This window comes from Taudactylus pleione, unplaced genomic scaffold (genome assembly GCF_031769625.1).
Source record: "Taudactylus pleione unplaced genomic scaffold, aTauple2 ptg000513l, whole genome shotgun sequence".
Classification (NCBI taxonomy): domain Eukaryota; kingdom Metazoa; phylum Chordata; class Amphibia; order Anura; family Myobatrachidae; genus Taudactylus; species Taudactylus pleione.
In genome coordinates, this window is record NW_028284915.1 from 1,798,943 (window position 1) to 1,812,635 (window position 13,693).

Below are 13,693 nucleotides of genomic sequence, written 5' to 3' on the forward strand. Positions count from 1 at the left end.
CAACCTAAACCTAACCCTCTCACCTTAGTGCCTAACCTTAACCCTCCGCCTGATGCCTAACCCCTGACCCTTCCCCTAACCCTGCCACTTACCTTCGGGATGCCTGTGGTTGGGATTCTGACAGGTGTCAGGGATTCCGCTGCCGGCATTCTAAGTGCCGGGATATTAACCGCATCCCATTGATATGTATGATAGATATGATCTTGGACCATTAACTAATGTATAAAGTAGGGACATTATTAATATACTCACCTATAATATGTCTGAGGTGATAAAATGTGATACTCTGTATTGTGATACTGAACTGCTGACTTCTGTCATGTCATACTGCTGTAATATTGAATAATATGTATACTCAGTTGATATGCTTTGTTTATGTATTGACCCCCTTTGTAGATACGACTATGGACCTGATTCAGAGATGTATGCAAACCTAATGATTCACTTACATCTCCATTGATGGAGGAACTGCGCATATGCATAACCCGTCCTGCACATGTACAGAACAAGTTCTGCATCATTGCATGTAATGCTCCCAAGCCGCAGCATGATTGACATGTTGTGGCTGTTTGTGGCTGTTTGGGGAAGGGGCAGGGAGGCCTGCTTTTCTGGGAGTGCCAAGGCCAGTGTCTGAATTTTCCATTGGTTTGCGATGTTGATCCAATCCTGCATCCTCAGATGCAGGCTACGGTTCTGAGATGCCGGCTGGAGGCTTCTTTTTCCTTCAGACACTTTCTGCAGGCATTAGCATATTTTTTGTTCCTTTAGTATTACTAACATTAATTACATTCATTTTCAGTCATTTCCAGTCAATTTTGACCATCTCACAGCATCTGAAATCATGAGGGAGTGACTTAAATAATATTCAAAATATGCAGTATCCAGTTTTAGACCAGAGTTACAAATTTTGGCGAGAAGACCCGAATCAGGACTCGGTTCTACTTGGAACCTCCAAGTGTTCCGAGCAGGGAATCAGTTAGACTGAGAACCCCAAAGTTCAGGTGTGTTTGACAAAAACAGGTCTGTTGGGAGACACTGTGATTACTGAATGTAAGTGCTGTGCTAAAGACTTCTATTTTGTGAGAGGGACGTTAGTTTTCTCCAATCTGAGAGAGGGAATAATTTTATTTAGTTAGAGACGGACAGACCAAGATTTACTTTTATGTTTTGTTCATTTTTTCCTGCTAATAAAACTAGCTGCAGTTACTTGTACCAAGGCCTTAACTCGTGTACTACTACTTGGCTGCCTTTACCCCAGGAGACACCACCCTCTGATCTGACCACAGTGTGTATGAATTTACCTTAATGTCATGGAAGAGGGAATTTCCATATCTCTCCTTGTATCTCTGTCTGATGCTCATTAGGTCTATTTCACTTCTGGCTATTAGGGTCCTTATAATTGTTTTATTGTGAAAACCAAAGTCCTTAACAGAGGAAAAAGACAATAACATGCATCAAATGACAGTGTAGTACATTTAAAATAATTAGAAAACTGTATTAGTAGGTATAGCAAAGTTAGTCACATAACATTAACATGGTGCCATAATTGACCATGTCCCTACTAGAGTAATAGCTCACATGACATAAAAGTGGACCAGCCAATGGGTCCACCTGTCAAATTTTTCAAATTATGAGTTCATGGTTACTTGGTTATACTGTAATGCTCTGTCAAACAATCAACAAAAATAACTGTTCTCAAGAGATTCCAAAATGATAAACCTTTCAATAAAACAGAGAATACTAATGTGTACAGCCTTTAAATTCCAGATATATAGTATTACTGGATTTACTCACAAAATTACAGTATTTCTTGTGTAAAGGCATGTGGGGGGTGTGGGTCTTTCACTTTTCCAAAACCTCCTCCTGTATCAGCCCATTCCTCAAATAAAACACATAACCAACCAGAAATTGGAAGTTTAAAACCTTAGGACCTCATTCAGAGCCGGACGCTATTTGCGCTCGTTCGTTCAGAAAAAAGGGGTGGCTATTCAAATGAACCGTTCGCTCTTTGCGGTCTGTTCACGCCTCTATGTCTGAACGAGCGAACAAAACTTGCGGTCGTTTTTTTTAAAACTACGCCCCCTGGCCGCTCGCATCCTACGTCATGTCCGCTATTTATTAGATTAATCGAGTACATCGACCAGCGTATGAACTGCTCGCTATTCTTGTGGTTGGTTTTTCCTACCGCAATCTTGCGAGCAGTTCTGACTATAAAATAACCCAGTGACGTGGTCAATGATGCTGATGTATTAATTATGCACACCCATAAAACGCCCGTTTTGACCTTTAAGCACACCTGCGTTCGGATCTCCACTCCCCGTTTTCAAGCACCTTCTCCTGTTACCACCCACATACGCCTCCTCCTGTCACCCAAAATAGCAGGCATTCGCTATTTAGCGAACAAACGATTTTCGGCCGCACTGACTGGTTCACGCATGCGTATTACGATCCGTACACATGCGCAGTTGTGCAAACATCGCTCGGAACGAACGAGCGGCCGCTTATGAGCGGCTCAGAATCAAGCCCTTAATTCCTAGATTTTCTGGATCTTCCTCCCCGGAAAATGCAAGGCTGTCCATGGAATGTGGTCTTTCTGCTCCAGAAACCGGTATTCTTATACAACTTCTTCACCTTGTGAAAGAAGCTGGAGGACAGTCCAGAAACATCTAGGAATAAAGGTTTTAAACTTCCAGTTTCCAGGTGGTTACTGTAAGTGTTTTATTTGAGGAAGGGGTCGGTATCGGAGAAGGTTTACACAAATAATATCTTTGTGAGAAAAAACAGTAATACTATTTACCTGGAACGTAAAGGTGCAAATGAGTATTCTCTTTTTTATTCAAAGGTTTATCATTTTGGAATCTATTGAGAACATTTATTTAATGATATAGGGCCTGATTTATTACGGATCGCAACTGCAACAGCGTATGCAGATCGGCCGATGGTGCTTACTGCGCATGCATATGCACCACAGTGTTCGTTTGTGAGTTAGCATAACGATCGCACTGCAATCAACCACACAGATACAAAGCCATCACAAACCAAGGGACGGGACGTCAGCATTCGGAGGTGGTATTTTGACAGGAGGCATCCCGACTACATGTCCATTCCAAATCAGCATATAGCCTCACTTATTTGGACCCGTGAGTAAATAGCTGGTAATCGGATTGAGCCCTATGGCTCTATGCCTCTCTAAGTTAGTACAGATATAGATAATATGTAATGGTGGCCATGTATTGCCATTGATGTCCGTCCTATTCTGAGTCAGACGTAACTTGGACGGATCGGTAATATAGAGTGTTTCGGGTTGTGAATTGGAAAGCATATATTCTTAAAGTTGATCACAGAGGCTGAAGTTCACAAACATTAGAAACTACGAATTGTCTTACATTTTAGTGCAGATATTTATTTATAACTTTAATCACAAGGTGGCAGCAAAGCCCATGCAAATGTATTTTGTTCTACAGTTCACTTGCAGTGGAATTACAATAATAGTTTCATTAGGGCTGAATTACTAGCAATACATTTACAGTAAGAGCACAACTTGTACAGCAAACAATCATCTATTATCTATTATGAGCAAGTTGCATGAGCAAATGTCTGATTGGTTGCCATACTTTAATGACATGTGTCACCTACTGTAGATGCAATTTAGTAATAAGGAAGCTTATTAATCTATCAAATAACAATTTTAAAAGGGGGCAACTAAAGTAAAGTTGGCTTTAAAATACTTTTGTATATCACATGGTTAATATAGGTTGATTTGGATCAATGTTGTTGCACATTTTGTACATTAGAGTAAAATATCTTCAGCCTTCTTTTTGTGTTCCATCTTATCTTAGTCATCTCAAGATGCCTGTGAGCTTTAGTACCACATCCAGTTCAATGACAGGCAACTGAGGATATTCCTGAGTCAGGCTTTAGTATTTGTTAATTAACTTTATATAAATATAATTTTAATAAATATTCATACATGTCACCTGTGACTTACATGAATTGCAGAGTGAAGTCTGTATGCAAAATATGATGGTTTGTCCCGAACACAGGATACTGTAAAAAAAAACAAAAAACATATGAAATGGGTTGTTTCAGGAACGGTGATTAGGTTTCAATTTATAATCATGACAACTTTTATTTATATATGTGTGTGCATGTGCATGAGAAGTCACCAAGGAGATCCGTGACCAAAAGAAACTCCTACTATCCTTGATGGTTTATTGGAGATTTGTTATTCTTGTGCCATATAATACAAACGTTATATCAAAATAATAAATAAACCAGATAGCTCAATATATCAAATACATGTAATTTCTGCCTCACTGGAACCAGTAATGCTCAATCTACAGGTAAGCTGGTTGTGGTTACAAATAAGTATCCTACAGTACATAAAATCATATAGACAGAATTGTACAGTATGGAGGAAAATCATATAAATCAGTGATTTAAATTGTAAAGCAGGGTGCGGGGCTACTGTGACGCGGTTCAGCGCCCCTCCCAAAACTGCCAACTTTTGCTAGCTAAGTGGTGCTACCGGGTGCGGGCGCACGGGGGGGCACTGGGAGCAGCGGCCATTCCGGGAGACTTGCTACTCCTGAGGGGGGCCGGTAGCGGCACCCAATTTTTGGGAGAGTAGGCAAGTCCTGGGAATGTAGGCAAGTATGAAGTATACTGTTAGTGATAAATATGAGGATGAGGGGCTCTGGGCCTAATTCAGACCCGCTCGCGAGCGCTGAGCGCTCGCAAGTGGGTTGATGTTGGCCGGCTCCTTCGTGCGCATGCGCGAGACCCGCATAGCGACGGGCAAGCCATCACTATGGGTCTCGCTACAAAGGGGCGTGCTGTCGATGGTGAGTGACAGCACGCCCCCTTTGGTGGGCGTGCCAGGGGCGTGGCTGCTCAGATGGAGGCGTTCCCATGAGCGGGTCTGAATGACCCCCAGAGGGCCTAATTCAGACCCGCTCACGAGCGCTGAGCGCTCGCAAGCGGGTCGATGTTAGCCAAGTGCGCATGCGCACAAGGGAGCCGGCTCTCTACCACAAGGGTCTCGTCGCAAGCCCGATGGTCAAGACCATCGCGACCATCTTTTTGGCCGCTCGCTATAGCTGTGGGTGGTCACCCACAGCTATGCGAGCGGCCAGGAGGCCGCTCTAAAATTCAGAGGGACGGCCCTGATTCAGAGCGAGCGCTCTGTCAGAGCATCCTCTGGCCCGGACGCTCTGACAGAGCGCTCGCTCTGAATCAGGGCCGTCCCTCTGAATTTTAGAACGGCCTCCTGGCCGCTCGCATAGCTGTGGGTGACCACCCACAGCTATAGCGAGCGGCCAAAAAGATGGTCGCGATGGTCAAGACCATCGCGACCATCGGGCTTGCGACGAGACCCTTGTGGTAGGGTCTCGTTGCCACAAGCCGTGGAGTGCTTTTGGCTCTATCAGAGCCGAAAGCACTCCCACTGACATCACTTGTGATGTCAGTGGGGCCGGCCCCAGATGGTAGGCGTTCCCATGGGATCGCCTCCGTCTGGGCAGCCACGCCCCCGGCATGCCCACCAAATGGGGCATGCTGTCACACCATCGACAGCATGCCCCCTTTTTTAGCGAGACCCATAGCGACGGCTTACCCGTCACTATGCGGGTCTCACGCATGCGCACGATGGAGCCGGCTCCCTCATGCGCATGCGCACTTGGCCAACAGCGGCCCGCTTGTGAGCGCTCAGCGCTCGCGAGCGGGTCTGAATTAGGCCTTCTGTTCATTAGAGATGCTATGTGTTCAAGCTTGAGCAGTAAGCTGTTGGACACCTATTTCAATGCTGGAGAACTCAAACTTCTACATTAGGAGCAGAATGTATGCTTGCAGTGAATGTGGCTCCTGACTAGACAGGCACTGCAGCCATCCAATTAGATGTTGCAATTTCTGCACACACCTACCATCCTTAACTTTTATAAATTACACAGCCACTTGAAAATAGCATAGTAACAATTACACCATTGTTTCACAACAGAATCAAAAGCAAAGTATTACATATAGAAATACTGTTCACTAACTCTTTAATTAGGATCCCAGCCTTATCTTGTTTAGCACAGTTTAGCTTTTCTATTTTTCCTTTATTGACACAGGGCCTGATTCAGAGATGAAAGCAATGCCAATATTTATGCAAATTGAATGATTGTTAGGCATTACGCAGGTGTGTAAGCCGCACTTCGCATACGGAGTGATTGTATTGTGATTATGCTCGCACAGAGGATTCACCCGTAAAGTGAGTGATAGGTAGTCAGCGTTTGGGGGAGGTAAGAGGGGGGGAATGGGATTAAAATGCTGGCGGCTGTTTAGGCTGAGAGGATGAAATCCCGACAGCATCAGGTAAATTACCTAACCCCCCCTCTAACCCTCCCTTAGGGGTGCCTAACCCTAAACTTCCGAGGTGGCGCCTAACCCTGTCCCCCCAGTGGTGCCTAACCCTCCCCCCTAGGGGCGCCTAACCCTAATCTCCCCCAAAAACCTAATGCTAACCCCGCTAGAGCCCCTAATCCTAACCCTCCCCCCCCACGACTAACGCTAAGGGCGCCCAGACTTGCCTTCATTCGGGCTGGCGTCGGGATTAATATAGGCGTCGGTATTTTGATGCCTATGTTAAATACCTTGCCAGGATTACGCTGTCGGGTTTGAGACAGGCAGTCATGCGGCCGCCGGTCTCATAACTACATCCCAGGGGGTGGTTAGAAAAACGTATGTGTGTCAGATCATTTAAACGCTGTTTACATGTCATGCATAAATAAGCCATTGCGTCCTTGCTTGTAACAGGAGAGTCCTATGCATGGCCAATTTGAAGCTTTGGTGACACCATCCTCAAGTAACACTTGCTTTGCTATTCAGTGGAATGGTCATTTCACTGTATTTGTAACTGCACATTTCTAGTCAAAAATAGACCTGGGGACATGACAGTCAATTAATTCTGTGTGGTGTGGATGTTGCAGGACTAAATTTAGTACAGCTTTGCAAAAGTTATTAAATTCATCTTCATTCTCTATGCTGGTGATGATGGCTACTTTGAGGGAGGAAGTTTGGCCTGTCTAGACAAGGAGGGAAAGTTGCTAAATGACAACCTGTACCTAAGCATATTGCTAGACAGGTAAAGAGTTCACACTCTCTCCTGTCACTTAGACATTGCAGATTAGGGTTGGCCATCGACCATCGATGATTCATAATCATCAATGGTTTATGGCTGTTGTCAAATGCTTTTGCCATTGATGGGAGAACCAGATGGTTTCCCTCCTTCGATGTCTAAGCATAACCGAATGTTTTTTATTTCTTTTACAAGGTGTCGGAACACTGAGCATAGCTTTGCCCGCTGGTAGCCATGAAGCCCCATCCCCAGGATCTGATGCGCCCACAGGCAATAAGTAAAAAAAACAGGGATGACTATCAGTTGGTGAAACCATCAATGGTCATCCATTGCATAGTTGGTAACCATCGATGGCTACTTGCTATTTTGCCATTGATGGTAACCACACCGATGGCCATCCCTATTGCAGATGGGGCAAGTGACAAACTCAGACTAATACACCATCTCACTGGTAAATCAAAGAGAGTGGTGCTAACTCCATGCCCAACAACAGTATCTTCAACACCAGCCTTATAGCTACATTCATCCATTTATGCTAATGAGTTAACAACAGGGGATACCCCTGAAACACCAAATAGTTATGAAAAATGGACACATTAATGTTAAACAAATCTGTATGTTTTTCCTTATAGTATGGCCTCAGGCCTTGTATGAAGTGCATACATTTAGTATCCATATACTTAGGAGAACTGTAATAAATGTCAATATAAATTCCTTGGATTTCTTCCAGTATTTTAAAGCAGTTAAAGGAAGAATAATAATAAATAAAGAATTTATATTTGAATTTGCTACTGAAAGAAAACACATGTTCCAAGTGAACAGTATAAAATTAGGGACATTTAGTAGATTAATAAATGGAAAGTTATTACTGATGAACATAATGCACTGAAAAATAGTAAAAATTAGTCTGGAAGCTTCAAGTTAAAGTGATCAAATAAAAAAAAAACATGACATGGAACGCTAGCAATCTCTTATTTGCAGACAAAGTCAAATATTGTAAATAAATTGTCTTGTATGGTTACTTAGAATCTAATTTATCAAATAGTGAAAAGCCCTGCTATGACCATAGAGATTTTTTGTGTTTACTGACGACAATAAAAACTACTATTAGTTTTGAGAGCACCATCTGGCAATAAGAAACACAAATCTTTGTAAAAAATAAAAAAACATTTATTATTCAAATAAAACTTTATTTTTAATATGTAAAAATAATTTTGCATTGCATTGTATTTTTTTTTATCTGTTTTTAAACTTTATTAAAAAGTGGAACTGAAGGTGCATTCCGGCTCAAGTAGCTGTGACACACCCACAAAATGCTTTGACTAGCCACACCCAATTACTTCCCAAAAATGCCACTGACTGTCAATCACTCTGTATTTAAATATTCACTATGACCCCCATCTTTAAACCATCTGGACACATGCAAAGTGCGACTCAGGCACATGTGCAGTACAAAAAACATAGGCCCTGATTCAGAGCCGGATGCTCTGACCAGAGCGATCGCTCTGAATCAGGGCCCACCTCCATAAATATGGAGCGTCCTCCTGGACGCTCGTATAGCTGTGGGTCTCCACCCACAGCCTATACGAGCGTGCAGGATGATGGTCGCGATGGTCTTGACCATCGCGACCATCGCCAGTGCGAGCAGAAGCCTGCTGTTGAGTTTCTCAACCGCAAGGCCAGGAGTGATTTTGGCTCTATCAGAGCCAAAATCACTCCCACTGACATCACTAGTTATGTCAGTGGGGCCGGCTTCTGACGGTAGGCGTTCCCTTGGGAACGCCTCCGTCTGGCAGGCACGCCCCCGGCACGCCCACCAAAGGGGGCGTACTGTCAATCAACATCGACAGCACGCCCCCTTTGATCAGACACAACGAGCGAAGGAAAGTCCTTCGCTCGTCGCGTCTCGCGCATGCGCACGACGGAGCTCCCTCCGTCGTGCGCATGCGCAGTGCACACCATCGACCCACTTGCGAGCGGACAGCCGCTCGCGAGTGGGTCTGAATCAGGCCCATAGTTCAACTGTGCAAAACATCGGCATTGCGTCCACCTCTGAAACAGACCTATAGGCACTTGGGGCCTGATTCAGAGCCGGACGCTATTTGCGCTCGCTCGTTCAGAAAAAGGGGCAGGCTATTTAAATTGAGCGCTCGCTCTTTGCGGTCTGTTGACGCCTCTATGTCTGAACGAGCGAACGAAACATGCGCTCGCTATTTTGTAAAGACGCCCCCTGGCCGCTCGCATCATACGTCATCTCCGCTATTTATTAGATTAATCGAGTACATCGAAAGGCGTCTGAACTGCTCGCAGTGCTTGTGGTTGGATTTTCCTACCGCAATCATGCGAACAGTTCAGGCTAAGAGACAACCAAGTAACGTGGTTGATGACGCTGCTTTGTTAATTATGCACACCCTTAAAACGCCCGTTTTGACCGTTTGGCATGCCTGCGTTCGGATCTCCACTCCCCGTTTTCAAGCACCTTCCCCTGTTACAACCCACAAACGCCTCATCCTGTCACTTAAATTAACAGGCACTCGCTATTTTGCGATCACACGATTTCCGACCGCACTGTCTGGCGCATGCGCATTACGACCCATACGCATACGCAGATGTGCGAACATCACTCGGAGCAAACAAGCGGCCGCTTACGACCGGCTCTGAATCAAGCCCTTGGTCAGCTATTTTGGGCGCCGGATGGAGCAATTCAATAGTTGCTTCGTTCGGGTACAATAGCCGTGCAATAGCCACTGGGTGCCATCATTTATGCTTGCACCCTCCTGAAATGTGCAATAAACTCATGGTTAGGGCAACCAAACAGTAGTTTTGTGCACCCTAACCAGGATGGGTTTAACTGTTTTTCTATTTGGCACAATGACTGCGATAATTAATGAGCTCCCAGAACAATTGAATTGCAACACTGGGCGCCCATTAATTATCACCGCCCACAAAAAAACTGATTCGCCCCCTTGGTGATCTGGATTGCTTATGAAGGTGAGGATCAGACTAGTATTCCAAAGTGTAATTACACTATCATACATGAGTGCAATACCTTCTTTTACTGAACTGAAGTTATGTAATATAATCCTTCAATCAATTGGAGTTTTTTTTCCTTGTTTTTTATCCACTACCCTCATTTTTCATCTCAATTGCACAATATCCACTAGGTGGCGGTACATGTTTGAGTCATTCCTCTCTGATATTAATATATGATGAAGATACAGCAGAGACTTTCTGCATTCAATTTGACACTACTATCTTCTTTTGTGGACTGATATAATTTTGTAATTATTGCAGTTTTGGGACATTTATACTTTGTAAAGCTATTTTCTTTTTCTGTGTTTGGGATATATTTAGCAAACATAAAGAGAAATAGCTAGCCCAATACTTTTACATAAAATGGTCATGGAAAATACAATTATACAAGCAATGAACAGACAATAATCCAGGTCAATACTGTACTATTAAACATAGCAGTATTACTGAGTGTAATTATTTGTCATTGCGGTTCGGGTACAGAATGCCGGTGCTCGGGATCCCGGCGGTCAGAATCCCGACGGGGTTAGGATACAGTTTATAATGGGAGTAAGGTACAATCAGGGAGACTGCTAGACTCTTCAGGGAGATTGCTACTATTTCAGGGAGTCTCCCTGACAATGAGGGAGAGTTTGTAAGTACAGTCAGGTCCATAAATATTGGGACATTGACAGAATTTTCATATTTTGGCCTCTATTCACCACCACAATGGCTTTGAAATGAAACAAAAAAGATGTGATTTAACTGCAGACTTTCAGATTTAATTTGAGGGTAATTACATCCAAATCAGGTGAACGGTGTAGGAATTACAACGGTTTCTATATGTGCCTACCACTTTTTAAGGGGCCAAAAGTAATGGGACAAACTAAACAATCCTAAATCTAACTTTCACTTTTTAATATTTTGTTGCAAATCCTTTGCAGGCAATTACAGCCTGAAGTCTGGAACGCATAGACATCACCAGACGCTGGGTTTCATCCCTGGTGATGCTCTGCCAGGCCTCTACTGCAAATGTCTTCAGTTCCTGTTTGTTCTTGGGGCATTTTCCCTTCAGTTTTGTCTTCATCAAGTGAAATGCATGCTCAATCAGATTCAGGTCAGGGGATTGACTTGGCCATTGCATAACATTCCACTTTTTAGCCTTAAAAAACTCTTTGATGCTTTTGCGGTATGCTTCAGGTCATTGTCCATCTACACTGTGAAGCGCCGTCCAATGAATTATGAAGCATTTAACTGAATATGAGCATATAATATTGCCCAAAACACTTCAGAATTCATTCTGCTGCTATTGTCAGCAGTCACATCATCAATAAATACAAGGGAACCAGTTCCATTGACAGCCATACATGCCCATGCCATGACACTACCACCACCATGCTTCACTGATGAGGTGGTATGTTTTGGATCATGAGCAGTTCCTTCTCTTCTCTTCCCATCACTCTGGTACAAGTTGATCTTTGTCTCATCTGTCCATAGGATGTTGTTCCAGAACTGTAATGGCTTTTTTAGATGGTGTTTGGCAAACTCTAATCTGGTCTTCCTGTTTTTGTGGCTCACCAATGGTTTGCATCTTGTGGTGAACCCTCTATATTCACTCTTGTGAAGTCTTCTCTTGATTGTTGACTTTGACACATATACATCTACCACCTGGAGAGTGTTCTTGATTTGGCCAACTGTTGTGAAGGGGTTTTTCTTCACCAGGGAAATAATTCTTCTGTCATCCACCACAGTTGTTTTCCGTGGTCTTCTGGGTCTTTTGGTGTTGCTTAGCTCTCCGGTGCGTTCTTTCTTTTTAAGAATGTTCCAAACAGTTGATTTGGCCACACCTAATGTTTTTGCTATCTCTCTGATGGGTTTGTTTTGATTTTTCAGCCTAATGATGGCTTGCTTCACTGATAGTGACAGCTCTTTGGATCTCATATTGAGAGTTGACAGCAACTGATTCCAAATGCAAATGTCACACTTAGAATCAACTCCAGACCTTTTACCTGCTTAATTGATAATTAAATAACGAGGGAATAGCCCACACCTGTCCATGAAATAGCTTTTGAGTTGATAGTCCCATTACATTTGGCCCCTTAAAAAGTGGGAGGCACATATTGAAACTGTTGTAATTCCTACACCGTTCACCCAATTTGGATGTAATTACCCTCAAATTAAATCTGAAAGTCTGCAGTTAAAGCACATCTTGTTTGTTTCATTTCAAAACCATTGTGGTGGGAATAGAGGCCAAAATCTGAAAATTCTGTCAATGTCCCAATATATATGGACCTGACTGCATGTTCTGACTACATCCCGTCATTGCTATACATTTCAAGACAAGTGGCTAATATTTGGTTTCATAGTAGATTGTCTTTAAAGAAGAACTAAACTGGCCACTAAGATAGTACTGAAATCAAGCAATTGGCCTGATATCACAGTTGGTGTAGGATGTTAAAGAGAAAATATCTCTTGAAGTACTGTAGATAAGGAAAATCAGATTCTAGTTTATGAAATTCAGGTTCATTAGTCATGAGCAAAAGAACATTGACTGAATAAATACACATTACTGATACGATTCATGTCAATGTCATGAACATGGCTATTATTCATTAATAATTCAGATTTAATATTACAAGTGTGGATGTTCTACTTAGCTATGGATGTCCTTTGCTAAAACAGAATAATACCACATTGTTAGTCATTTACATCTTCCATGGAAAGTATCACTTGAATATCTTAGTTACAACTTTATAAAGAAGTAAATGAAATGCATGTCTTGCAAAATGAAACTACAAATCTCTCTCCATGGTAACAGTGCAGACAATAAGCACCACAAAGGGAGATGAAGCAATTGTTGAACAGAAGCATTTATGTACAATGACTTTCACAGTTATACATCCCTCCTGGCTGCACAATATTAGACTTAGTGTAATAATGGTGCTGTGTTGTACAGTACATGTTCTACTAAATACAAAAACATATGGAAGATATGACATGTGAGCAATACTGCCTTTAGTTAATAAGTATGTGACTATGTCTATATTAGTAAAATCCTCTATAATTCAAACAATTCTATACATTCTTTATATCTAAGTATGCCATCTTGCCATTTTATTTTTTATTGTGTGATTCCTGTTTATCACTCCAGTTTATCATTCTTATATTTCACAGCCAGATCTTCCTCATTTTAATTTCTAAGACCAAAGAGATATGCATGCTGCTTGTTAAACATTTTATATTTGTGGTGGAGAATAATTGTATTTATCACTGGGACCATATTGTGAATTAAAGTCATTTATAAGCGGAGTTTGCACAACTAAGGTTTAACTATTGGTCTTTGCTCCCAATACTTATGAATTTCAATATTTTCAAAATCTTTTACAGGTGGTACAGTGGTGTGAGTTGCTAGCAGTAGGTGACTTCAGCACCACTTTAAAAATTTGTTTTAGGAGATCCTGTATTTTTTTTTTCTTAGGCATCTGCATACTACTAGTTTTGACCCTTGTAGGTATCTCTAGATACTGTACGCCCTGGGCCGAGACAGTAAGTTATTATTTTGCT

The 13,693-nt window shown here is 42.5% G+C and overlaps 1 protein-coding gene across 1 annotated transcript in view; it reads right to left on the reverse strand.

Moving 5' to 3' along the window:
* The window catches only part of ANXA10 (annexin A10), an 80,443-nt gene that overhangs the window by 17,938 nt on the left and 48,812 nt on the right, over positions 1-13,693 (reverse strand). Inside the window, exons 11-12 of the mRNA XM_088450284.1 lie at positions 3,989-4,047; positions 1,302-1,424 (exon numbers count right to left, since the gene is read on the reverse strand). Coding sequence (XP_088306410.1) covers positions 1,302-1,424; positions 3,989-4,047 — 182 coding nt within the window. The remainder of the gene's footprint in view (positions 1-1,301; positions 1,425-3,988; positions 4,048-13,693) is intronic.